Source organism: Glycine soja, chromosome 11 (assembly GCF_004193775.1).
Source record: "Glycine soja cultivar W05 chromosome 11, ASM419377v2, whole genome shotgun sequence".
In the NCBI taxonomy this organism is placed as follows: domain Eukaryota; kingdom Viridiplantae; phylum Streptophyta; class Magnoliopsida; order Fabales; family Fabaceae; genus Glycine; species Glycine soja.
The window spans coordinates 7,751,807-7,777,548 of NC_041012.1; the positions used below are offsets into that span (position 1 = coordinate 7,751,807).

The window sequence follows — 25,742 nt, forward strand, 5'->3', positions numbered from 1 at the left end:
AAGTTTTGATTTAGGGTGTTTCAAAAAATGTTGGATTGAACATAATTTACATTTTTTTTTTAAATCCATTGGGACACTTCACTTATCCGTTTGAAGCTTTGGAAAGTGTGAACGGACGTTTGCAAGGTTATAAACAATAAATCAAACATACACTTAAAAATAAATAAAAAGTAATTACTTTTATTAATTTAACTATTATTATATTTAAAAGTAATATGTTGAGTTTTGATTTCTTACTTTATGACTCAATTATAAATACGCATTGTGTTTAAAATTAATAGTGATTTAATTTTATTCTGGTTTAGTCATTAATTGGGTTACGATTAAAGTTAAAGATATTGGATTAAGCATTTTAAGTTTGATAAAATAATGATGAAAGTGAGAGCATAATAATAGGGAATCCTTTTTGCATTTTTTACACCTCTCCGTGTTTTCTATTTTTTTTTCTTCCGAAAACTAATTTTTAAAAAGCATTTTTAGATATTTCAAAATTTAATTTCCGACATTTATCTTTAACACTTTTATAAACTAATTTCGTAATGCAAAAAAATTTCAACATGTTATCAGTACACGTCTCCAACACACAAGCTTATTCCACTGTAAGATTTCTGGTACCAATTTAATTCCCCTCAGTCTTGACTTAAACGTACACTTGGAACTTGTTTCCATTTTATCCTTTTCCATCCTTGCAATTTTCATGCAAATTCTAGACTTCCCTCCTTTCCACTCTGCTTTTAAGACAGCTTGATATTTTGAGCATGCAACTATGTTCATACACCTTGCTTTGTTTGCTTGCTGGTTTCTCCTTCTAATCTGGCTTTATTGGGATACTTGCATTGCATCCTCAGTGTTTATTTAGTCAAGAACTCTTCCTTCTCCATTTTCACTCCAAAGACCATGTTGGACTTGAGGGGGTTTCCAAAAAGATTTTGTCATTTCCATATATCCCACCTAGTTTTTATGCCAGAAACCAGACAAATTGTGTACAATTCCTTGTTTCCAAATAAAAATTCCTGTAATAAACAATTGAGTTCTGCATAATATAAAGACTTGAAAGAAAGATACAATTTTCTTTTTTTCTATTAAGACAATAAATACATTAATCAAGTGAAGTTTATGAGATTCTCACTCAGTCTCTTCCAGAGATGCTTCAATTCAAATGGCACTATAAGAACAATCTCATTCACGATGGATGCAATATGGAAAATCTCACATGTTGTTGTCATTATTTTATAAAGGTTAAAATATGTTTTCTATTCCTAATAAATATTCAAATTTTTTTTTCTTGATAATTTTTTTTTTTTACATTAAGTCTTTAATAGAATAACAATTTTTTGATATTTAACATTTTTGTAATCCATGATAAATTAACTTATTTTCTAATAATTTTTTTAATTTATTAATTTTTTTCAAATGGACTAATAATAAATATTTTTTTTTCAAGGGAACAAACATAAAATTTGTTAACTATAAGGGACAAAAAAATGTCAAGGAAAAAAACAGTTTTAACAACACTGGTTCACGGATCTCGAATGTGAAGAAAAATTACGTTCATAATTGTCCAACTAGTAGCAAAGTAAACAAGTGGAATTTAATTCCACAAACAAGATTCCAAATTCCAATCCAATTAATAGAAGTTGTCCAAAATAGAACAAGACAAATGGATAAGCTAAATGATTGTGCAACCGAGTATAGATAAATATGGTTAGCCTTCCATGAAAAATCCCAATGGTTTTTTTTTTATCATCGAATGGCTTTTGCTATTATTTTAAATTTTTTTGCACTTGTTGGAGATATGGATAAGAGCTCATTTTACAAGATGATTCTTCAGGTGGAAGCATTCAGGCTCATTTTCTTCTTGCTATTGACCTTAAGTCAGTAACAATTGGGAGACACTTGTTGCGAACTGGGAGACACTTCACCAGCAGACCAATTGGCCAAGACAAAACTCCAATGGCAACACACACACACCATTGCTCCCAAGTCAATCTCTCAGTATTGGCAAACTTGTTGAGAAACTCAACCATCACTAGCTGAAGAACTACAGTTAGGCCCACAATTACCATGAACAACTTATTTTTACCAAGCCCTTCAAATATGTTCTTCGTCTCCAGCTTCCTTGCGTTGAACTCATTGAAGACTTGGCAGAGGACAAAAGCATTGAAAATCATAGTGTTCTTCACCTTCTCATTGACACCACCAAAGATTGATGATCTTCCCTCGAATTGTAAAGTGAGCAAGACAAGCACTTGATACACTGCTTGTGAAATGAGGTTCCTCCACATAACTCTAGTTATAAGTGGGTCAACTCTTCCCACAGGTGGCATATTCATGAGATCATTAGTTGGTTGCTCAGTGGCCAAGGCCAAAGCTCCAAGAGTATCCATTACCAGGTTTACCCACAGAAGCTGGACAGCTGAAAGAGACACTTTACCAGAAGAAACTGCAGCTACAAAGTTGATGGCAAGTGCAGCAACATTGACTGTGAGCTGAAACTGAATGAACTTTTGAATGTTTGCGTACACACATCTCCCCCGCTCCAATACAGTGACCACAGAAGAGAAATTGTCATCAAGGATAACAATGTCTGAGCTCTCCTTTGCCACGTCAGTGCCTTGTATTCCCATGGAAAGTCCAATATCAGCTTCCTTCAGAGCAGGTGCGTCATTTGTGCCATCACCTAAAGATATAAGGTTGGTTGGGTGGTTAAGAAAAAAGAGAAATAAGGAAAGGTAATATGTTTGATTTCTTGTGCAAAAAATTAGTTTGATAAAAAAATCAAACTGAATTAGTTTTGAAAATAGTTAAAATAATTTAAAAACAATTTCAAAATTAAATTGATTTTAAAAAATTGATTTTGAATTGGATTAGTTTTAAATTAATTTTTCAAATAAAAAGAAAATTTAAATGAAAATCAATTCGATTAACCAAACCGAATTGGTTTTATAAAATAGTGTACTCATTTTTTCTTGAATTAGTTCGGGAAAAAATCAATTTGATTTAGGTTTAGTTAGAATCCGAACAAGTTTTGTTGAACACTCCTACCTACCTGTGACTGCCACCACATGACCCTTCTGCTTCAAACATTGAACCATCAGAAGCTTGTCAGATGGAGATGATCTGGCCATGACTTTGATTCTATCAATCTTATCCATTCTTTCCTCATGTGAGAAATTTCTGAATTGAAAGCCTTCAACCACTGCTGCTTGATCATCATCCAATTCATCATCAAGAATCCCACATTCAGAGGCTATGGCCCTTGCTGTGTGCGCATTATCTCCTGTAATCATCTTAATCTTCACTCCAGCATTCTTGCACGATTCAACTGCTGCTCCAACTCCTGGCCTACAAGGGTCTTTCAACCCAAGTATCCCCAACAGTGTGAGTTCTGTCTCTTCAAGTTCAAGTTTTTCGCATAATAAGCTCTTTTGGGCAAAGGCAATGCATCTCAAACTTTTCGTTGCCATGCACTCGACAATGTTCTCTATTTGAGCCCTCTCTTCATCATCAATGATTATGATTTGCCCTGTATGGTCGTAGTAAGTTGAGCACATGCGCAATATCATCTCAGCAGCACCCTTCCAGTGTGTATGGACCCTGTTGTTGCTGCTGTTGCTTCTTCCTCTCTTCTCCCTCATCAGAATCCCACTTCTCTTTTTCTCAGAGTTGAATGTCTCCACATGAATTATCTCACAATGCTGCTTCACTTCATCGATGTCGCCCATCCCCAAATCCTCCACAGCCCAGGAAAGCAACGCTTTTTCAGTAGGGCTACCTGAAATTGAAGATATAAGATTGGTTGGAAAAATGAGAAGGGAGGGAAAAATCTTGAATTCGAATCCCTCCAATTGACATTTTTAACGAAACTAATAAATTAACATTTATCAAAAAAAAAAAAAAGGACCAGCTACCTGAAATTTCAGGCAATGATGAAGAAGTTTGGTGGGGATGAAAATAAACGCTTCCAGTGGTATTCAATCCTATTCCTTCTTTCAGCAATTGGACTAAACTCGGTGCCAAATCTTCTTCCTGATCCGCTTTTATTTTCCTTTTCCCCACCCACACCTCTGTCACCTTCATCTCATTCAACGTAAGTGTACCTGTTTTATATATGGAAATATATATAAGATGGGTTAGATGTTAAGAGAAAAGGAAAAAGGGAAAAGGCAGCGAGTCCTCGATCACTCTGCTAACAAAAATTAGCATATGTAAGTGTATTACCTGTTTTATCAGTGCAGATTGTTGTTGCTGATCCCATCGTCTCACAGGCAGAGATTCTCCTAACCATGGCATTGTCCCTCATCATCTTCTTCATGGAAAAAGCCAGACTCAGAGTAACAGCAAGCGGCAACCCTTCAGGGATCGCCACCACCACAATTGTCACCGCCGCGGCAACAATCGCCACAACCGCATTCACAACATCATCAGACTCGGTCCTTCCCCGAACAAATTCACGGTTCCCAAAGTCATCTCTCGTGCAACCCGCGAAGTAACGTGCCATAGACACCACCAAGACAAGTGCAGCCACCAACAACCCAACCTTTCCAATAGCAGAAGTCAACTTATTGAGACGCACTTGCAAAGGTGTCTCCTCATTATTAACCTCTTTATTGGTTATGAAACCCATCATGGTACCCCATGCAGTATTCATTCCCACAGAAGTAACAAGCATGCGTGCAAATCCATCGGTGACCTTTGTGCCTGCAGATAATAATAAAAAAGGGTTTTTTTCAATTTCACCATTCGCATGCACATGCACGTGGTCACTCTCCCCCGTCATTCTAGATTCATCCACCTTCAACGAATGTCCCTCCAAAAAAACCCCATCTGCTGGAACCTGATCACCGACCTTCAAGCACACGATGTCACCCACGACCACGTCAAAGGTTGATATGCTTTGTCGCCGACCACCTCGTACTACTTCCACTCCTCCCATGTTGTTACTTTTCGCAGAAAGCTTCTGGAACTGTTTAGATTGGTTAAAGTTGCTGACAGAAGAGACAGCAATGACAAGAATAACCGCTAATATGATGCTACCTCCATCGTACCATCCCTCCTTCCAACCATGTTGCTTGATCCCAAAGAAAAGAGAAAGTAAAGAACAAACCAAGAGAATGATGATGGTGGTGTCGTTAAAAGATTCAAGGACAAAAGAAAGAAAGCATTTGGAAGGAGGCTTCGTGAGCATGTTGACACCGAAGACACGTTTTCGGTGATCAATGTCATCCTTGTTGTTGTCGCCGATGCCATGCTTCAAATCGGTTTCAAGAAGTTGGGCGAGTTCTTTGATGCCTCCAACAACTTGGGTGAGAGACTGATCGATCATCATTTCGCTAAGAATAACGTTGAGTTGAAATAGGGCTAATTGGGGTGTTCATTATAATGTGAAGAAGATGGCTGTCAAAGCCATGCATTCGCCACCTTTTCTTGCATGTCTGGGGTTCGTAGTATATATAATATGGTCTCACCATGATAAGATACTGTCAAGACGACTAATAAAATAAAGAAAAACGGTGGTGATGTAACAAAAAAGAATAAAAGAGAGAATATAAAAATAGTACTATGAGAAGAACGTGTGAATTGAAATGAAGGGGAAATTTCGTTCTTGTTGCTTCTTGGAGGTTTCTTAATTACCTTATTTGTTGGATAGGACTTTGTTATTGTTCCTTGAAGTTTCTCATTGGTTACGAAAGAATCATCAATTTCAATTATTTGCTAAGATTCTAGCATAATTTTTCGAAGTAAATGATACCATTGATAATAAAGTATTTCTACATAGTAAGTTATTTGATTTTTACTATAATTATTTAAAAGTTATAACATTACTTTTTGCTTAAACTAATTAGCTTATCGGTGCGTATTGTAAATATTTAATTTTTTTTGACAAAAACAAATAACTTTTAGGAAAAGGAAAAGTGAAATAATAAAAAAAGATGAAAATACAAAAATATGACCCACGACACTTAATTCATTCTAAGCGCTCACCCACGACTCCCATTATTATTGGTCTCCACATAGACCATTTCTTATTATTAATAATATTAAAGTAATAACAATAATTAATCATCTTTAATGATACATATTAAAACTGACTCATTAACTAAAATTAGGTAATGCCATTCTCCACTTTCATGGAACAATTTATCTTTAAATTATAGGAATTTATCTTTGATTATTTCTTAAATTTTAAATTTTTGTTTAACTTACATTTTTTCTTAACTATATTTAACTTTTATTTTTTTATTGTTTAAAAAATTTAGAGAAGCATTTCTTCCCCTAGGAAGAAAGAAAAGAAAAATGTTTGATGAACACCCTTCAACCTATTCAACACCTAGAAAAAAAAAGATAAAAATTAGAAAAAAAATATAGTTATGATAGAATTTATGATGTGACATGAAGAAAAAGATAGAGAAAAATAAAAGTGTTGGTGGGGTATTTAGAATAGAAGTATTTGTATATCATTATCCTATAACAAAGGCTATGTCTTCTAAATAGATTAAAATATTTTTTTTATCTTTATAAATATTGAAATCCATTATAATGTGTAGTTGCTTGGATGGGATATATGTAGGTTGTTTGGTGGTGGGGCACTAATGTTGTGGGAAGGATAAATATGTTGGATTTATTGCTATGTCTTTGGTAGAGAAATGAGGAATGGAGGAATTTTTACATTGGTTGTAATTATAACATATATAGGATAACATTTTCTACATTTTGTGAGAAGAAGATATCAAAATTTTTGTAAAGATGAAATTTGAACATTTCGATATTTATATGAAAAAAACATTTTAGTTTTCTAAATGTATACTCTCTTCTTTTCTATTTATAAGACATAATCAATAACTTTTTTTTGTCTATTATTATAAAACTTTATTTCATCCTTCTTATGAAAAATATAATAAGTATAGATAAATTTAATGTTAATAACTAAATAAATTAATTTTTTTGATGAGCATAAATCAGTAAATTATGTTTTATAATTAGGGCCAAAGAGAGTGAAAAAAACAGGTTCTGTATTGTCAAACACAATATAGACAACTTACCCATGCTAGTTTGACGCCTAAAAATATACAAAAAAGCAAACTTTCATGGGAAAAAAAAGGAGTAATGAACACTGCAGCACGTCTTTAAATCACTGTTGCTCGGTATTTGTAGTGACTTAATAAATGAATACCATTATTATATATGGAAACCTAATAAATTATATTGCATAGCAAACGTTTCTAAATTTTTTGTACATAAGACCATTGTGGCTCACAAGGTACATGTAAACTCACAAGGTACAATAATCTCTGAGAACTTGCCTAGCAAGATCAAGAGCACCACTTTTTTTGTAGATTAAATGCAAATTGTAAGCTGCCTCTCTGCGAAGGTCACAGTAACCAGGTTTATGAGTTTCGATGATATCTGAATTTTCATTGGGAAGTTTTGGAATTGGATAGTCTCTCTCGCACATAGCAATCACTTTCTCATAATAAATAACCGCCAGAGTTACAAGTCCAACATGATGGAATGCCCGAGCTATGTTGTACAAGGATTCCTGCAAAAAAATTAATTGCTTACCTCACTACTCTCACCGTATGAAAAAGCAAGAAACTCATCAAAATAATCACCTACCTATGTTCAATATCAGAAAATCTGTTACTTCAATTCATTTAAAGTAGCTCAACGATTTTTCAAGAATCAATAAATTGGACGCTCTAAGCAAATCAGAGTTGAGACGAGATCCTAATGATAGATGATTGGTCAAATTATAAAAACCATTCCTTTATACTAAATTACACAATCCTTTATTTTTTTTTTTTTGGAATTTCTACTATAAAAATTTATGTTCCATTAAACATTTTGTTCTAAAAATGTTTATATCTCTCCAAAACATATTTTAAACAGCTTTCAGAATTTAAGTTCTAGAAGTGATTAACAAAACATTCCAGAATTGAATTGCCAGAAAACATTCAAAAACACTTCCATAAATTTATTTCCGGAATTTTAATTCTAGAAAGAAATTAACTCACCCATGTTATTTACAAGGGGGATAGCATTGGAATAATTTTTTTAAGAAAGAATAAATGGTGGTGTGATTATAAAAATAAAAGTGGTGCAAAAAGCAATCACCAAGATGGAGTGATCTCGAAAATCAACATATTGCGACCCACATTTAACTGGGCTCTCCCGTGACTTAATACAGGTTGGTCGTATATTCTGGCTAAACCCACTATATATGCAAGCGACACTTTCACATTTCTTTTGTTTTAGAAAAATAAACACTAGAAAATTAAGAATTAACTAGTATTGCATAGGATAAAAGTTTATTTTATATAATTAAAGTTCATAATAAATAAGTATTTTTAGTGTATAAATTATATTATAATTCAGATTCATATTAAATAAATATTTTCGAATATATAAATTATAATTTTGGATTCACAATGAACAACTTAAATTGTGATATAAAGTAATTTCCAACTATCGACAATTTTATTTTAAAAAACTACTGAAATTCAATTTAAAGATAGAGATAAAAGAGGGCAGTAGATTGGAAGAGATAGGTTGTTAAGAAAATCAGTACAAAGATATAGATAAATGAAAAATAGTTTAAGATGGTGGAGAGATTTTTTTTTAGCTAGTTACAGAGATAGTGTGTGAAATACATATCCAGAGGAGAAAAAAGAAAGCATATTGAGAATGTCTAATTGAGAGAATACTCTCCAAATTGTGTATTTTAATGAATAATTTAAGAGTAGACAGGCCCCTGCCAAAGGATAGACACTAGACCACCGACGTCCAGGCTGAGGTAGGGGCTGCATTTTTTTAATGTTAGATTCAGTGGTGTAAGTTTACTTTGTAATTTGTTGAAGGCAAAGTGATAATTGACTAAATAGATTAAGCATGCTTTGTAATTTGTAGCTGTACAAGGCAAAACGATAATTGATTCAATGGTGTAAGTTTGCTTTGTAGTTTGTACTCAGCGGTTGATAATAATTACCCGAGCATAATTTTCTATTGGATAAGAATTTGTAGAATATGTACACGAACTTAGCCAGTCCTATGTATAAAAAAAGGTGATATCTTTTTCTTATTATCATCTTTTATTAATAATAAAACATTTTCTTCTTAAACGGGCACAAAAATATTCATGAAATGCTGAGCAGACAAACCTGGCTGTTCTCGCAGATTCTCAAATTATTGTAGAGGAATGCTAAACCTTGTACAACACATTGATGCTTATTTTGAAGTCTTAAACCCAATGCTAAGTTGATCAAGGCTGTTCCTGAGAAACATTGATAAAATAATATATCAATTACTGCTTGTTCTTGGCTAGGAAAAACACAAAGAAAGCATGAAATGAAAAACATACCAACACAAAGATTAACCAAAGGATTCTCTGGCAATAGTTTATAAGCTTCAAGGTATTTCCTTGCTGCATCTTGATGATGGCTACATATGGTAAACTGATGCCCAGAAATAAGGATAGGAGGCACACAATCCACAAACTTTCCTTGCATACCACGTACAAATTTGTAATGTCTTGTATCTCGGTTTTCCAATCTATTAACCAGGATAAAACAAGTAAATGAAATTTACAAAGCCAGATCCTTTTTTTCTTTAGGTCATAAATCTATGTCCAACTCCAACTATTACAGCAAATTAGATAGCCTAACCAACGTTTTGCCAAGAACCCATGGTTCCTTGCATCCACAAATTACCTTGAGATAACCTTGTAGTAGCAATTCCAAGCTGCAACACTGTGTGGATGTTGCTGAACAATGTATTTTACACAATCAAACCCATGTTTCGGATCTGTGGTGTTATATGCCATTTCTGTGGAGAACATGTATTTGTTTTATCAGCAAGATATATATTTTCCCTCCCTAAAACAAATTAATTTTCTTTCTATGTAAAAAGAACATTCATGCTATGAGTTGTATAAACCTAATGAAGGGAATGAAACAAACAAATAAGCAGTAAAATTCTTCAACTATTATTTTGATTTCTTGGAATGAGAAAAGTTGGAACCAAAGAATTAATCTAGAAGTACAAGCCTGTCAGGGTTCGGGACTTACGAGCTCCAAGAGATCGAAGCTCCTCTTTTTTTTCAGTAGACAGAGATGTATGGGCCAATCTTAGAAAGAGATTAATAATCTCCAGTGCTTCCCAATACCTTTGCAAGGATGCTAATGCCTTGCACAACTGTACAATAATATTAAGGGGTCAGACATTACAGAGGAAAAGGGGTGCCGCAAAAAAAAAAATGAAGCACTAACATCAATTATTAGCTGGTGATGTTCTTCATCTTTGAGAAGATTACACAAGGGAGGTTCTCTGTTTTCTTTCTAAAAATATCACATGCAATAAACACAAAAGGGAGTTAACACATTATCATCAAGACATCTGTTCTAGAAGTGAGTACACAACACCAAACCAGTGGTTACCTGAGGCTCATCATCTGAATCATCACTTAGCCAGTCAATTCCAGAGGCCAGTGCCTCAGCTTTTCTTTTCTCCTTTTCAATTGCCTTCTTCTGGAGCAACTTTTTTGCCCTGGAAGCTTTCAACCTAATTTCAGAAAATAAGAGAAATTCTTTCACTTTGTATCCACATGTAGCAAGGGCCAACAACATGCAAAAACATAAACAATAAGAGAAATTATTCACCCAAAAAATTTGGTTGTAATATCTGCAGAGGATTTGAAGAGAATAATGACTGTAGATCTATGATACACAGATAACATGCATGATATGTGTACCACAGATATTGGCAAGGGGGATGCTATGGTTTTTCAAATATAGAATAAGGTAATAGAGAGGATATATTTAATTAAATAAATTATTTAAATTTTTAGGCATAATAATACTAAAAATACTCTTATAAATTTTGGTAAATAAAATTCATTTTTAGTTAATGCCTTTTAATTCATTAGACTAAACAAATACCGAATATTTTAATCCTATTGCCCACAACTAGAAGGACAAGTGAATTCACAAACTCTTTAACCTAGCCTAAAATCTATGAAGCCATCTGTTGAAAAATAGACCCAAGTCCATCTTAGGCATAGAAGTTGTTGGAAATAGGAGCATTTTAATTATTAATTCTCTTCCAAGTAGTAGCTTAGTAAAGGTTGTTAAAATTGAGATTTTAACTACAATCGGGAAGAAGTTGAAAACTCGCAACTCAGAGGATTGTTAATCAGATCTAAGATCCTACATTCCTACCTAAATTTATATATAATACATATGCATAAAGAAAATATTTCTACTACAATATTTAATAAACTTAAATTAAAAATTCATAATCATAGCATAAATCCAAATAGTTAAATACATAGCGGACGATAATTTAAAAAAAACTAAAAAAAAAAAAATCATTTGTGTTGAAAAAACTCCATACAGGCTGATTGAAAGAGCTTATTTACAATATTGAGAGAGCATGACTGTTTCGGCAATAACCACAAGTTTAACACATCTATTCAAAAAGGAAGACAATAGCCTTTTTCAGTAGCACAGTACATTTAGCACATCTTTTCAAAAACTTCTCCTAATCTCTCTTTCACGGAGAATGTAAAGAAAAGATAGAACAGAACAGGGAGAGACAAGTGACTGGGAGAGAGAGACCCAAGTCCGCACATGATAGCAACAATCGAATTGCGACGGTAACAGTGGTGACCCATACACAGCAGCAACGAGGGCCCAATGCGGCACTAGCAGAGCGAGGTGGAGCTCCAACAGTGGCAGAGTGAGAATGGTTTATGAGGGTGTCTCTCGTCTCCTGTTGTATTTGGTTGCTATTTAGTGCAATTTTGTATATCAGCTAACATGTTCTAATTGGTTACTATGAGGGCATCGTGTTGTTGTACTCTTCCATGTTCAATGGATTTGTCCATTTTGCCACATAAATCAGAGACCTTGTCTTCTACCTACATGTTTAACTTCTTAACTCAGAAGTCAAATTTTCAATACATTCAACTGTATCAATAATTGATCTGTATGACAGGTTTGACAATTGACATGTTTGATCTTCCATTGAAATTCTCCTCAGACAATTGTGTTGATGCAGTAACTTGTATAGCACACCTTTCCTGTGAACCCATCTTAGAATTTGGGTTTGGATCCAGCTCAACCCCAAAAGCTAACCCATAGAGTGAGGGTTGTCCTTCACTTAATTTTGATCATATCACTAATCAACGTGGGATCTCCAATACTCCATGTCAAGAACTGGACATCTCAGTCAATTGTAAAGTTCACAGAATCTAACGGTGGTCCAATAACAACCAGATAACGAGTGGTCTGATAGACACAACAACAAGCACTAGTATAGACTTTGATACTATCTTAGAATTTGGGCTTATATAGAATAAATCAAACTCCACAAAACTGACTTGTAAGGTGAGAATTGCCCAAGCTTTATAAGGATTAAATCGGATATATCTCTAGTCAATGCAAGATTAAACACCCTCTCAAACTCAGCACAGTGAAGGTGTTCCAAGAGGCCACAATTAAGGCAGGTCAAGGGTGGCCACGAATTAAAGAGAGGAAATTGGGGGAAGGGAGTATATGATTGCTTATCTATCAATCAACCCTCAAAAAAATAACCTTAACTGCAGAATTTTGTCTTTGCCATTTAAGTATCTGGGCATCCCCATTGGGGATAATCCAAGGCGTAGTGTGTTTTGGGATCCTATATTCAGAAAATGTGAGGGAAAGTTAGCTACATGGAAACACAGACACATATCCTTCGGAGGGAGAGTGATTCTCATTAATTCTGTCCTAACAGCAATTCCCATCTATTTTCTCTTTTTTCAGGGTCCCGTCAAAAGTAATAGCAAAACTGGAAGCCATTCAGCGAAAATTCCTATGGGGAGGAGGTCCGGAGCAAAGGAAGATAGCTTGGGTCAATTGGAAGACAGTGTGTTTACCAAAAGAGAAAGGTGGCCTCGACATCAAAGATCTCAAGACTTTTAATTCAGCTTTGCTAGGGAAATGGCGTTGGGAGCTCTTCCACAAGCAGAAAGATCAATGGGTCAAGCTACTCAACTCAAAGTATGGCGGGTAGAGGACACTTGAGGAAGGAACAAGGAGCAGATATGATTCTACTTGGTGGAAGGTGGGCGGGGAGATAAATTTAGATTTTGGGAGGACCGCTGGCTGGAATCTTAAGCACCACTGATGGAGAAATACCCAAGGTTATACCAGATCTCATGCCAGCAAAATCAAACCATCATGCAGCCGAGGAGTAACTTTATCAGCGGATGGGAATGGAAGCTTAACTGGAGGAGACCCCTTTTTGACAGTGAAGTGGCAATGGCAGATTCCTTTATCGGGGAGATATCGCAGCAGCAACTCCACCCTCTAAAGGAGGACATCTGGGTATGGAAACATGGCTCAAGTGGACATTACTCAACAAAAACCGGGTATGACCTAATAAGGAGAGAAGAAGACTTTGCACTCCCTTACAGCTACTGGTCGACTAACATTTCATCAGTTTTTGTAAATACAGTGGGGTAGAATCCATAGGAAATGGAATGTAACAGATTGATTCCAGCTATTGGTTCCCTTCGGGACTGTTCTTAGTCTGAAGTTGGAACCATGTGGCTGGTAGTCTAACTTTTGTATTGATAGTACCGCTGGTACTGATTATATTAATATATATTATTTTTGCCGACCAAAAAAAAAAAAAAGGAGAGAAGAAGAGGGGGCATATCAGAATTCAGATTTTGTGGAACTCTGGAAACTCAAAATTTCAGCCAAGTCAGCGGTGTTTGCCTGGAGGCTAATTAGGGATAGCCTACCAACAAAGTCAAACCTAAGAAGGAGACAAGTGATGTTAACGGATACGCTGTGCCCTTTCTGCAAAATTGAAGAGGAGGAGGCTACTCACCTATTCTTCAACTGCACCAACATCCTCCCTATATGGTGGGAGTCATTGTCCTGGGTTAACCTAACGACAGCTCTACCTCAAAACCCAAGGGATCACTTTTTGCAGCATGGAATCGGGAAAGACCATGGAAAGAAGGCTACAAGATGGAAATGCTGGTGGATTGCTCTCACAAGAACAATTTGGCAGCATAGAAACAAAATAGTTTTTCAAAATGGAAGTTTTGATGGAAGCAAACTGTTGGATGATGCTGTCCTCTTAATTTGGACGTGGGTCAAATCCATGGAGAAGGATTTCGTAGTACATTTTAACCAATGGTCCAGTAATTTAAAGGAAGGGTTTAGTAACTAGAAGGGGCTACTAGATGATGAAGCTATGTAATTCTGTTAGGTGTATCTTCTCTGGTTCTGTAATAAAAGGAACCCAGATGGATCCCTACAGCCTATATGTATTTATAGTACCACTGGTACTTTCATATATTAATAAGATTTCTACTTTTGCTGAGCAAAAAAAAACTAGAGCATTTCATGAAAAAATAGAGATAACTGGGGGAAGGGGGTATACATATGAACGGTTATCTATCAATCGACCCTCAATTAGAATCCTAATCAACAACAATCTATCAACTAGAATCAATCCCTCAATCACCTTTAACAGTCAACACTAACTCACAATGGTCTTTACAACTTTCCATACTCAAGTACTCAACAGAATTAGATGATGTTAATGCACCTGATTGTACATGTCATGATAGAGTTAGAAATATGATTACAATAATGTGAGATACAACACTCACAGGTCAGATGGTGCAGCAACTGGTCTAAATCCCCGAAATACATTATCCTTTTCCGGACCATCCAGAACCCTAACCCTTTCAACCAGATCTCTTTTGGAGAGACGCTTTTTTGATTTACCCTACAACAAGAACCAATGATGACATGTATTGACTTTCTTTTATGGCAAAACAAGAAATAATTATAAAAGCAGGAAAAAAAAACACTAGGCAGAGGACAATAAATCCCACAGTAATTACAAAAAAATTGAAAAAAATAAGTCAAAAGGGCTAAAAAATGAAAATAAGATGACCAATCTTTCACATATTTTTAGAGACAAACCATTTTAGAGCCTGCAGACAAAAGTTTAAGCTCTCAGAATAAGTATGTCCACAATGTGTCATTAGAGCCTCTATGTCACACTCATTCTTCTGATGATATTGAGAGGCCCAGAACAAGGTTTGAAGAAGCCTGTGCTTTTTACCATGTTTATAACTCAAATCTTTCATATAAAAGGATCAAATTGGTCCCCAAAACATATCAACAGAAATTCCGTTGCATAAACCTCAAGCAAAGCAGGAGGACTGACCATCACCACTATGCTAACACAAGAAATGTAAGGGGCAAGTGATGACCTCGACAATATGGCCATAAAGAAATCTTTTTTTTTTATCCGTAGGAATAAAAAATAGGTACTAGGAGATTTACAAGAACTCACACATCATGTTCAATCAACTGAGTTAGACCCCCTTGGTGGGGGCAAGAAATCTTTTATGACTTATGAGTCTCTTAATCTTTTTCTATGTTAGGGATGATGTTTCTTCTCAGAAATATGGTGGGTTTAGTGTTTGGGAAATGATAAAAATTAGAAAGCTAAAGTAATAAAATTATTGCCAAATTATTCTCTCTTTTATCTCTTATAATTTTCTACATTGGTTTTAAAAAATTGTCTTATAGGGACATCAATTTTTTTATGGGGGCAAAAATAAAATTATTAAATACATTTAAACAAAAAACATTTAACTTGTGGGTGCAATGATGGTCATTCTTATCCAACCAAACACACTGTAAAACAGAATAAACCACACACTACTTGGATGTGTTAAAATTATGGGGTTTAGATATAGATAGATGGAGGAAAAGGAGAGAAATACTGTAAGATTGATATGGATAATGGATGTGATTTACGCGTTGTCTTACAATGTTGAAGATATGATCATAAAACCTATAATACTTACACTCACTCTAATCATAATCTTAAACTAAATAAGGAAAGAAATCATGAGTTAAGGATAACAAAGAAATAAGGAAACTAATCCTAAAGGATAATCTGAGATATGATCAAGATAATATTGTAATTTTCATATATTTTAACAGAATGCAGGCAAAGCATAGCCTCCATGTACCTTCCCAAAGGAAAGAAGGCACCAGATATCCAAAATGGAAACAACTCTAACTCCAACCCACTTCCTAATCCTATAGGAAGTGCTAACGAGATGTTGATTCCATATGAAGCATGGAAACTTCTCCTGTGTGTGTGTGTGCAATGACCCAGTGTCCTGTATTTTAAACATCAACTGCATCTGTATCCATGTAATGTCCATTGTCCAGTGTTTGGGTCCAAGTTTGTGGTTCACAGTTGATTTTTCCACCTAAATACAAACCCCTTTCTTTGTATGACATTATCTACAAAATCCCAACTAACCCACTATAACATTCTCAAGAGAAAAAAACATTAAGAAACCAAACCCTAAATGCAAGATTAAACAACTTTTTGCAGGTTTGGGTTGGGAGGCTGCCAGACTTACACAAAAAATGTTATGAAGTCCCCAGTTACACCTTTTGAACAGACAAATCAATTTTGAAGATCTAATTGGAATAATGTAGTTTATCTTTATCAACATGTTAACATTCTAAAAGCAAGCAGAATGCATAGTGTCCATGAGCATCTACCTATCTGTATTTGACTGTGTGTGAGAGAGAGCTCAAATTTTAGCTTCTCAAATATTACCTTCTGTCGACAAGTTGCAACATACAATGATTCACGAATCAAAGGGAAAATTGTATCCACAAAATCATCAAGCGTCCCTCTATTCCAATAAATGTTGCAGAGCTTCAGTTTTATTCTTATATCAAACCACCATCTATTTGACTTTCCAGAAGGTGCTTCACCAAAATCTGCAAGAATTTCACATTAAAATCTCCATTGAAGTATTTCAATCACAAAGAAGGAAAACATGTTGGAAGTACCAGAATCCTTTGGAGGAGACAGCAAGAATATGGCTTCATCTTCTTTTCCCTCTTCAAGCAGAAGTGAAGCTAGAGTTATGCGTGCATCAACATCATCTTGTAGTGTTTCAAGAGCTGAAACAAAATCTTGTTTAGCAATGAAGGAATATGAATATTAAAAATGAAAGTAGTAAACAAAGCAATGACATATCACAACAAAGCAATCATCAGAAAACAATGACAACAAGTATTGCTTCACTGTCACTGGATATACAAGCTAAAGATATGCTCTTACAACTGAACTCAATTCTGAAGTCCCAATTCTAATTCAGAACAGGATGTGATACATATGTACTAGAATTTTGAATTTTGACACAGTTTCTTTTTTTCTCCCCTAAGCAAAAGAATATAAAATCAAAAGAGGGGTTTTGAAACTTCAACTAATAATTCATGAATCATAAATTCGAATTTTTAAATGGAAAAGAAAGGGTAAAAAAGCAAAAGTAGAATAAAGGGAAGGAGATAAGGGGTGAGTTTGTTTAAACTTATTTTAATAAAATAAGCAGCTTTTTGTTTTCTTAGTGTGTTTGTCTAAATTGTTTCTGCTTAGAAAAAACTGTTTTCTGCTTATTTTGAGAAGCAAAATCTACTTATTAAAAAAACATTTTTTTTTAAAAAGCACTGATTTCAAAATTGCTTTTCTTAAGTTTAAGCAAGCCAGCCCAAGATATCCTCAATGCAAAAAAAAAAAAGGAAGAAGAAGAAGAGAGACACCGAAAATGATAAAAATCAAGAATGAAGCATGCTCAATTTCTTTGCAAACCTGAAACAGAAACTCATTGTAACATCCACGAGCAAATCAGTTGAGAGAAGCCACAACAAAATTCTATTCCAAAGCAAATCTAGGGTGAGAGACACCCTTAAAGATGCAATCATTATTTCCAACCAATGCACCAACCTCACCAGATAATTACATAAATTAACGCACAAAATTTTAGTCATTTGTTTCTTCCTAAACCATTAGAAGTTGAAAACAAACAATTAAATATTGCTCCATGGTAAAGAAGCACACCCAATAATCAAATCAAAACCCACAAAAAGTTTATTCCAAAGAAATGTAGTTGCCTTTCAATGAAGAAGCTAATGGGCAAGTTTCCATATCAGGTTATCTTAAAAATAAAATTAAATCTATCTATTGATCTATACACAAAAAAATTCATACTAGAAGATTTTCTGGTATGTTATGATGGACAAAAAGTTTACAAACTTGAATAAGCAAGATATCACTCAAGATTGGGGTATCACTCAAGACTCTAGCAAAGCAAACCAAAATACATTCAAGAACTGTAGCTGCCAGACTAGATTCTATGATACTCAGAGAACTCCTACTCCCCAAAGAAAAAAAGTTGGAACCAAAACTTGGAGCTTTTGACAAAAACATTCATTTCAGAAGCTTCAGCACCAGAAGGAATGATGGATAAAATATTTCATATATTGAAAAACAAGGGGGAACCGGGGAAGTGGTTTTCACAAAGTATCATTTATCTTGTTAAAAATAAAACCTTGCCTTTGGAATAAAAGAGAATTGCTTGTGACCTTTCTTTCAAGGACATATAACACCTAGCAATTTTCAGATATAGAAGACCCTGCATAAAAGTAGTTCAATATCAGATTATCCTGATATCATAGTGAAGATAATGAAAGGCATACACTGAAAATATATTTCTAAACTGGATAAATAGTATCATGCAACAAAAAGGAGCCAAAATAAAATAAAATTGCAAACAGTAAACAATTACATTTGCTAATTGATTCAGATAAGCAATACATTCCTTTAACATTTCCTTCAAGCCCTCAGACAGAAAATGACAGACAGGGAAAAGCATGATAATCACGAATTCCAAAGAAGAAAATAATGAGAAACAAAACAAATTTATTAAAATAGATCTTAGAATGTGAGTTTGGGTCTAACTTAACCCCAAAAGCTAACTCATAGGGTGAGGATTGTCCTCCACTTATATACTCTATCTTGGCACTATTTCTAGGCAACGTGGGACTTGGATTTTTCCCAATAGATCTCAATAGTTGTGTAACATAACATTGACCATCAATTCTTTTTATGTGAGGGGTGAGGACTATGATGACTAAATGATCCTTGTAAAATTCCCTAAAGAAAAGCCTATATAAAACATTCATAATATCATAAATACTTCATATCATTATCTCTTGAGTCACAGAACACACAAGTTTTCAGCTTGTAAAAAGCATAGATCCATCATACTTAAAAACATGAAATTTAACTACGGCAAAGCACAATCCATCAATCTATGCCATAACTTAACTAGCACTTAGAACCCCCTAATGTGCTTGATAGACAACTCCCAGAAGTCTGCAACCTGTTAATCCTAACAGCTTTTGGGATTGTTGGTTTATGGCAATTTCCATTCACTTCTCCTCTTTAACATATGAATGCATTTTTATTTATATATATTTCTAACACAAACCCTCAAGTGGCCTAAATAGTGGTTGTGTCATTTTGTATTTGTGTCAGATACACATCCATGTTGGATACTGCATGAAAACTTTTAAAAACTTTCAATTGCACTTTTATAATTTTTATACTTTTCTTTTTAAAACTTTTATACCAATATTGATTGGACAGCACAATAACCAGGTAATTTTTTGTATTTTTTTGGTGTTTATAACTTGTACTCATTTTTAAAACGTGAATTCTCTTTTGTAATTTAAATTTTTGATTACAGCTGTGTTGTCCAGTATTTTTTAAATTTGATGAGTTCCATGTCCATGTAACGTTGTATCATACCCATATCTTATATATGTGCCTACTAGATGGGGCATAATGATACAGCTCATCAGACTATAAGACAAAAAAAAAAAGTCAACTACTCAAGCAAATTATTGGTATAAAGTTAAACAGATAATTGCTATAAATGGGAAGGAGTTACCATACATTTTCTTTTTCAACATTTCCTTCCAACATCAAATAATAATTCAATGCAGGATTATAATGTTCAAGACCCATTAATGAGTCTGCAACCCCAGTAACCAAGTCAATATGCTTGCTTGCATTCTCTGGTTTCAAATCATTAAAGAGAACCTGGTAATCAAATGAAAATGTTAGGTAATACTTACAAATGAATGTAAAGTCAAAAGAAAGATTCAGACACTGCCATTGCAGGCCTTAGACACATCTGTTAGCACTTCAACATTGTATTAAATTAAGCTAATGAGAAATACAGAAAACGTTACTAAAAAATAATGATATACCATGCTTCGGAAAAGAGGTGGGGGGAGAGAGTTGTAAAGAAGTAAAATGACTAAGAGTCTGAACATTATTTTTAAGAGAAGAAGGTATTTTATAAGAAAGGAAAAAAAGATGATATAAAAGAGGACCACAAATCCAAGTTTTTTTATTAAGAAAAAGAAAAGAGAAAGAGACAAACAAAAATCTCCTTTAACATTGAAAATCAGCAAAAAGTTACTTAAAAATCTCATTCAAAACCCAAACTTCAAAAGGGATATATTATATGGATGGAGATATTATGATGGATAGGTAACTATGTATGTTACCCATAAATTGATTAGGACACAAGAAAGAATAAACAAAATGAAATAGGCAAAATCAAAGATAACTAAGAAAATCTCAACTCAAAACTCATTCATAGATATTATTGAATATCAATAAACATATCTGAGGTTCAAGCAAAATTAAAAGTGGCCATGGTTAAGGCAAAGACAGTTAATTCAATTATAAGTATGCATGCAACACACCTGAGCCATCTCTAGGTTTCCAAGATGAGCATGGCAAATTCCGGCCTTAATTTTCAAATTCAAAGGCAATTCTTTCCTCGCATTTACTGCTTGAGCATGTTCAATATGCTGCAGAGCTCTATCATGTGCCTTAGTTTCCATCAATATGGTACCCAGCAGATCAACTACACTTGCATTTGCTACATCCGGTTGACTCTTAATATAGTCTTCAAGAATACGAACAGAGTATTCAACTTGACCACATTTTTTGTAGAACTAATAGAAAGCAGGATAAATTCAATTCAACATTGAAAGTCAACCACAAAATATTTAATTAAAGCAAAATAAAATATTATCAGTTTCTAAACCCTTCTACTTTTGCATGTAAGCCATTTTGGAAAAATAAAATATATTGGATAAAACTGAGTGATAACATGTTTGAGAAGGTGAGAAAGTGTTTGAGAAGATGAGAAAATTGAAAGACTGATATTTTACACTAGCAGTAACAGAATCTAACCAACTAACAGTAAAGGCTAACTGAATTAACTAACAGACTAACTGAACTAACTAATTCTGTTATCAGATATCTAACAGCCCTTACAAGTACACACAATTACAAAACTGTTTATACAGTTATACAATACATGCTTCTAATATTCTAATAAAATAATTTGAATTTTACCCCCTCAAACATCATATTTTATCTGACTGCATTTTCCAACTGAAACCGAATATTACTGCCAAAATGGAACCCCTCTACCGTGTTAAAGATGTTTGCTCCCCCGGATAAGAGTGACATACAAAAAATCACATATGACATACAAGCAGATGCAGATAAATGCATTATAAAGAATCACAAGGCAAACCATGATCTTCATAAGAAAATAACCATAAAAAAAATAATAGCAAAGGATTGAATTCATAAGAGAATTAAACGCATGTTCATGTGTCTGAAAGCAAAAGACCAACCTTAGCTGCTGCTTTCAGTGCATCAATATTCTCACAACATAGTTTATGTACTTGCTCATATGTAACAGCAGCTTTTTGATAATGTCCAAGTTCAGCATAAAGCCTTGCAAGATGACATCTAAGAGTAACATCTTTGGGATCTGCTTTTATTGCTTTTAAAAGACAATAACCGGCTTGATCAACATAACCTTGTTCTCTGCATTTGAAAAAGGTTCTCAACTCAAACTATACTATTTCTTACAGCATTGTTTAAAATTAATACATGCATAAACTTAGTAATAATAGAAACAGTAACAAACTCCAAGGACAATGAGGAAAAAAAAAGTGGAGAGGTATTTTGGAATAGAATATGAAATTAAATGTGAACCATATTCTCCATTAACACACTTTTTCATACATGGGTCATTTGTTTAAAGGATACATTTTGATGAAAATATGCAATTTGATCCTCTTTCACAATTAGAGTAGGAGAATAAATTCATGCAGCCAAATTATTCCAGAAGAATAACTTCACAAAAATAAGAGTGGCAACAAAACTGAGAAGCCATCTCACATGGACCAGGTAAAAATCGTTTTCCAAAGAGATGACTCTTTTGCATCCAAATGAGCAGCAATCAAGTATAAGGCCATAGCTCTTTTATAATCCTGGAGTGAAGTATAGACAAGTCCAAGGGTGTGATACGACTCATGCAAATTTGGTGCCAGCCTAATAACTTCACGCAACACAGCTTTAGCCTGCAAAAAGCCAACAGAGCAAAGCAATGCATAACTAATCTGAAAAGCCTAAAACAGTGGTAAAATCTATAATAATTTCAAGCTTAAACAGATACAAAAGAATATTCAGAATCAGAAAAATTAAACACCCAGCTCTTATGCCATCTAGCATAGTTGAAACAAATAGAAGTGGGTAATGTTATAAAGAGTTTCAATAAACAGGAATGAAACTTCCACCTAATGAGTTTCTGCTGGTGGCAATGATATCTCTTTGGAAAGCAAGTCACAGTAGTAGCCAGATCACAAATGAGCGAGGGTGAATACTTCATCAATTTGATGAAGTTGGATTTCTTAACTAGTATCAGGAAATAGGAAGATTTTGAGGGGAAAAAACAGGGTTGATTAGAAAAAAGGATCCAAAAAGGTATGTCAAACAAACACATGCATTCAATACCCCAGGTTGCATCAGATGATGATCACATCCTCAAGACACAAAGAGCCTAGACAAAGAGAAATATTACATTATCTCCTAAGGTACATGATACCAGAAAACAATCCTAAAAAAAGAAATGAATATAGTAAAATGACTTAGTTATCCACCAATTTTTCCTAAACGTATAGAACTGTGACAGTAACTACTAGCAAAATCCATTTCCAGAAGCTAAGGATTGTCACATGACAGAATAACATGCCTGGTCATAATCGCCACGTGCATAGTGAAACGTGGCATCACCCAGCATCTGTGTTAGCTTAGGGTCATCTTTATTCTTTGATCCTTTTCGCCTGCCTCTCTTCTTAGGCTGCATCAGGCAAATACAGAATATTTAAAAGATATCATGTAAGTTACATTAAAATGACTAACAAAATATATTAGGAGACTAAGTAAATAATGGAGAATAAGAAAAATAAAGGAAGGCAAACTACTTCTTTCATAGTAGTCTTTGCTTATGTAGAAAAATAAAAGAAATGGATATGTAAATATCAAAAGAAAAGGATGTCAGTTAGTTAGTCTTAGTCAGCTACTGTTATTTTATGGCTGTTAGGTAGCTGTCTATAAATAAGGCAGGTCTGTTGTATTTTAGACAGACTGAACGATAATCACAGAGTGCAGTGCACATTTCCTTGACCTCTATGTCTCTCTTCTCTGTCCTTCTATCCTCTCTATTATGTTTCTTCTCTCTTTCCCTCTTCCTTTCTCTGTCTTTCTGTTTCTTTCTCTTTCCCACCTAAATTCTATAACAGAAATATACTTCACAATCTGAAATGATGACGAACTACCAATTTATCTTTCAAATCTAACTTTTCAATAGAGACAATTAGACATACTGCTAATATAATATGTTATGGAGACTAAGATTGATCATATGCATACCATACCTTTCTCGATCTCTTGCGCACACCATAATAATCCATTGCTTCCATTATCTCAGCTATCTTTGCCCCAGAAACATCACCTTCCCTAGCCATCTTAGAAGGTGGTTCTTCACTGCATTTAGAGACAAAATAACAGTCAAACAAACATCTAAAAGTAAGTGACTGCAGTGAGTTATTTCGTCCTCATCTCATGTGATACATTTAAAACTGTCCAACACTTGTAGCATCTGAACTCGTAATCAAGATTAATCTTGAGTAGCTCATTGAACTTTTTATGTCACATTTCCTGTAGGACTAGGGCTTTCCCGTTTTGGATATATTTTAACCCCCTATACTTCTGCTCTATTTTCTTGTCACTAAAACATTTTCCTTTTTTATAAAAATGAAATTTACCACCAACGACCTAATTTATCACAACTTCTATTCAACAAGTGCGTAATCGCAGCAGTCTTAGTTGCTCATGCACAGTACAGAATCAATAAATTAACAATACATAGTTGCACCCACTTCAAGAGCACAACACAGATCATTAAAGTATAACTAAGTAAACAGTGACAAATAAAAGAGCACATACGAAATCCAAAAGTCCGATTATAAATGCAGTTAATACAACAAATGGAGCAATTATTAGATAGAAACAAATAATGCATTGGAATTAACTAGGGCTGGGGAAACTAACCAACCTATGGCATTGTTCAATTGCTTTTCGCTTTTTATCAGCAAGGGCTTCCCGTTCAAGACGCACGAATCGCTGGTAGGGTTGAATGCCAGAATCATCATTGTCATCAACAAAGTCCAAAGGGTTCATCCCGTTTTTGAACCTGAAAGTGTACTCATCTTCTTCGTCTTCTTCTTCTTCCATGACATTGTCATCTTCCTCCTGTGCTGTGTTTTCTTCCTCTTCATAGTTCACTTCGTCAATGTCGCTTCCCTCACCATTCGCCATCAGATTCAATAACTGCTTTCAAGCTCTTTGCGCTGGTTTACAACGAAGAAAACCGAAGGTTTCAGCGTTATTTATATATAGTCTGAATCTGACTATGGCTATTTACACCTCCCCTTTTTTTCTAAATTACTCTAACCTCTTTCTCCATCTAAGAAGAAAACGGGCATTGCAAGAAAAAAGAGAGAAGAGAGATAGCATTTACCTGCGACGCGGCAGAAGGAGCGAAACCGTAATTTGAGAATGCTCTTTCGGAGTAGAGGCAGAGCTGTAAATATACCGGAATACACCCGCGCTCCTCACGTTATATGGAGGGGGGCCAGGGCACCCGATTGGGCCATTATTTTCTCACTTAGTTAATAAATAAAAATATTAATGATTAAGAATCACGGTTTATATGATTGAACAATCCTTATAATTCCTCTCCTACAAAATATATGTGTCATTGGCATTACACGTCAGTCGTATTACTGCTGTGGATGTTTGATCCTTAGTGGTCAAGTTTTTATATAAATAAGTTTTTATAATTACTATTAATTAATTATCCATAAAATCACACACATTATATGATTATCTTCTATCTTATTATCTATAAATAAATATTTATCTTTATCATTATCTATAAATTTTCAATTATTATATATAAGTCAAAAATTATTTCTAAAAGTTACAACAATCTCTACAAACAAAAATTAGGAATAACGTTCAACTATTTATTTTATTTTCCTAACTCATTCCTTTGTTTCACATTAACCACGTATCACTATTCTAAATCTCCAAAAAAATAATGAAATCATAAAATAACATTACTACACACAGCTTAGTACATTCTTGTCAATAATTTCTCTTATTATATGATTGAACAAGCCACTCAACGCTGCTCTTATTTGGTTGAGTGGTCAATTTCACGAGACATTATTCCACCCTTTTGAAGCTTGGCTTCTTCAAACCCATAAAACCTTTCTACTACGCCCGACACATTTATTCTCTCTTCATAAGCGTCGAACCCAAAATGCCGTTTCGATGAACCCCCTTCTCTCCAACGAGATTCATGCTTCCCCGAAACCACCATTCACCAATGCCCACATTGATAGATT

The 25,742-nt window shown here is 34.4% G+C and overlaps 2 protein-coding genes across 2 annotated transcripts; both read right to left on the reverse strand.

Moving 5' to 3' along the window:
- Positions 1-1,535: 1,535 nt before the first annotated feature.
- Positions 1,536-5,435, reverse strand: LOC114375278 (putative calcium-transporting ATPase 13, plasma membrane-type). The gene is made up of 4 exons (XM_028333057.1): positions 4,222-5,435; positions 3,912-4,100; positions 3,050-3,775; positions 1,536-2,680 (listed from the first exon to the last, which is right to left on the reverse strand). The coding sequence occupies exons 1-4, from the start codon at positions 5,327-5,329 to the stop codon at positions 1,848-1,850; spliced, it is 2,856 nt and encodes a 951-aa protein (XP_028188858.1). The 5' UTR covers positions 5,330-5,435; the 3' UTR covers positions 1,536-1,847.
- A 1,649-nt stretch (positions 5,436-7,084) lies between these two features.
- On the reverse strand, positions 7,085-24,988 carry LOC114377518 (general transcription factor 3C polypeptide 3-like). Its single transcript, XM_028336059.1, has 19 exons — positions 24,851-24,988; positions 24,386-24,680; positions 23,706-23,814; positions 23,021-23,128; positions 22,168-22,349; positions 21,615-21,810; positions 20,667-20,921; positions 19,846-19,992; positions 18,442-18,520; positions 16,896-17,009; positions 16,657-16,823; positions 14,669-14,787; positions 10,434-10,557; positions 10,266-10,334; positions 10,065-10,191; positions 9,708-9,822; positions 9,359-9,549; positions 9,159-9,271; positions 7,085-7,540 (listed from the first exon to the last, which is right to left on the reverse strand). The coding sequence occupies exons 2-19, from the start codon at positions 24,646-24,648 to the stop codon at positions 7,274-7,276; spliced, it is 2,745 nt and encodes a 914-aa protein (XP_028191860.1). The 5' UTR covers positions 24,649-24,680; positions 24,851-24,988; the 3' UTR covers positions 7,085-7,273.
- Positions 24,989-25,742: the final 754 nt, after the last annotated feature.

Bases quoted from the DNA above. Each gene is read 5' to 3' on its own strand.
- LOC114375278 (XM_028333057.1), bottom strand. From the start codon at position 5,329: ATGATGATCGATCAGTCTCTCACCCAAGTTGTTGGAGGCATCAAAGAA. The intron at 4,101-4,221 runs GTAATACACTTA...TATATAAAACAG, and splicing joins AATCTGCACTGATAAAACAG to GTACACTTACGTTGAATGAG. The intron at 3,776-3,911 runs GTAGCTGGTCCT...CTTCAATTTCAG, and splicing joins ATCATTGCCTGAAATTTCAG to GTAGCCCTACTGAAAAAGCG.
- LOC114377518 (XM_028336059.1), bottom strand. From the start codon at position 24,648: ATGGCGAATGGTGAGGGAAGCGACATTGACGAAGTGAACTATGAAGAG. The intron at 23,129-23,705 runs GTATGGTATGCA...TGCCTGATGCAG, and splicing joins TGCGCAAGAGATCGAGAAAG to CCTAAGAAGAGAGGCAGGCG. The intron at 17,010-18,441 runs GCAAGGTTTTAT...ATTTTGTTTCAG, and splicing joins AATTCTCTTTTATTCCAAAG to CTCTTGAAACACTACAAGAT.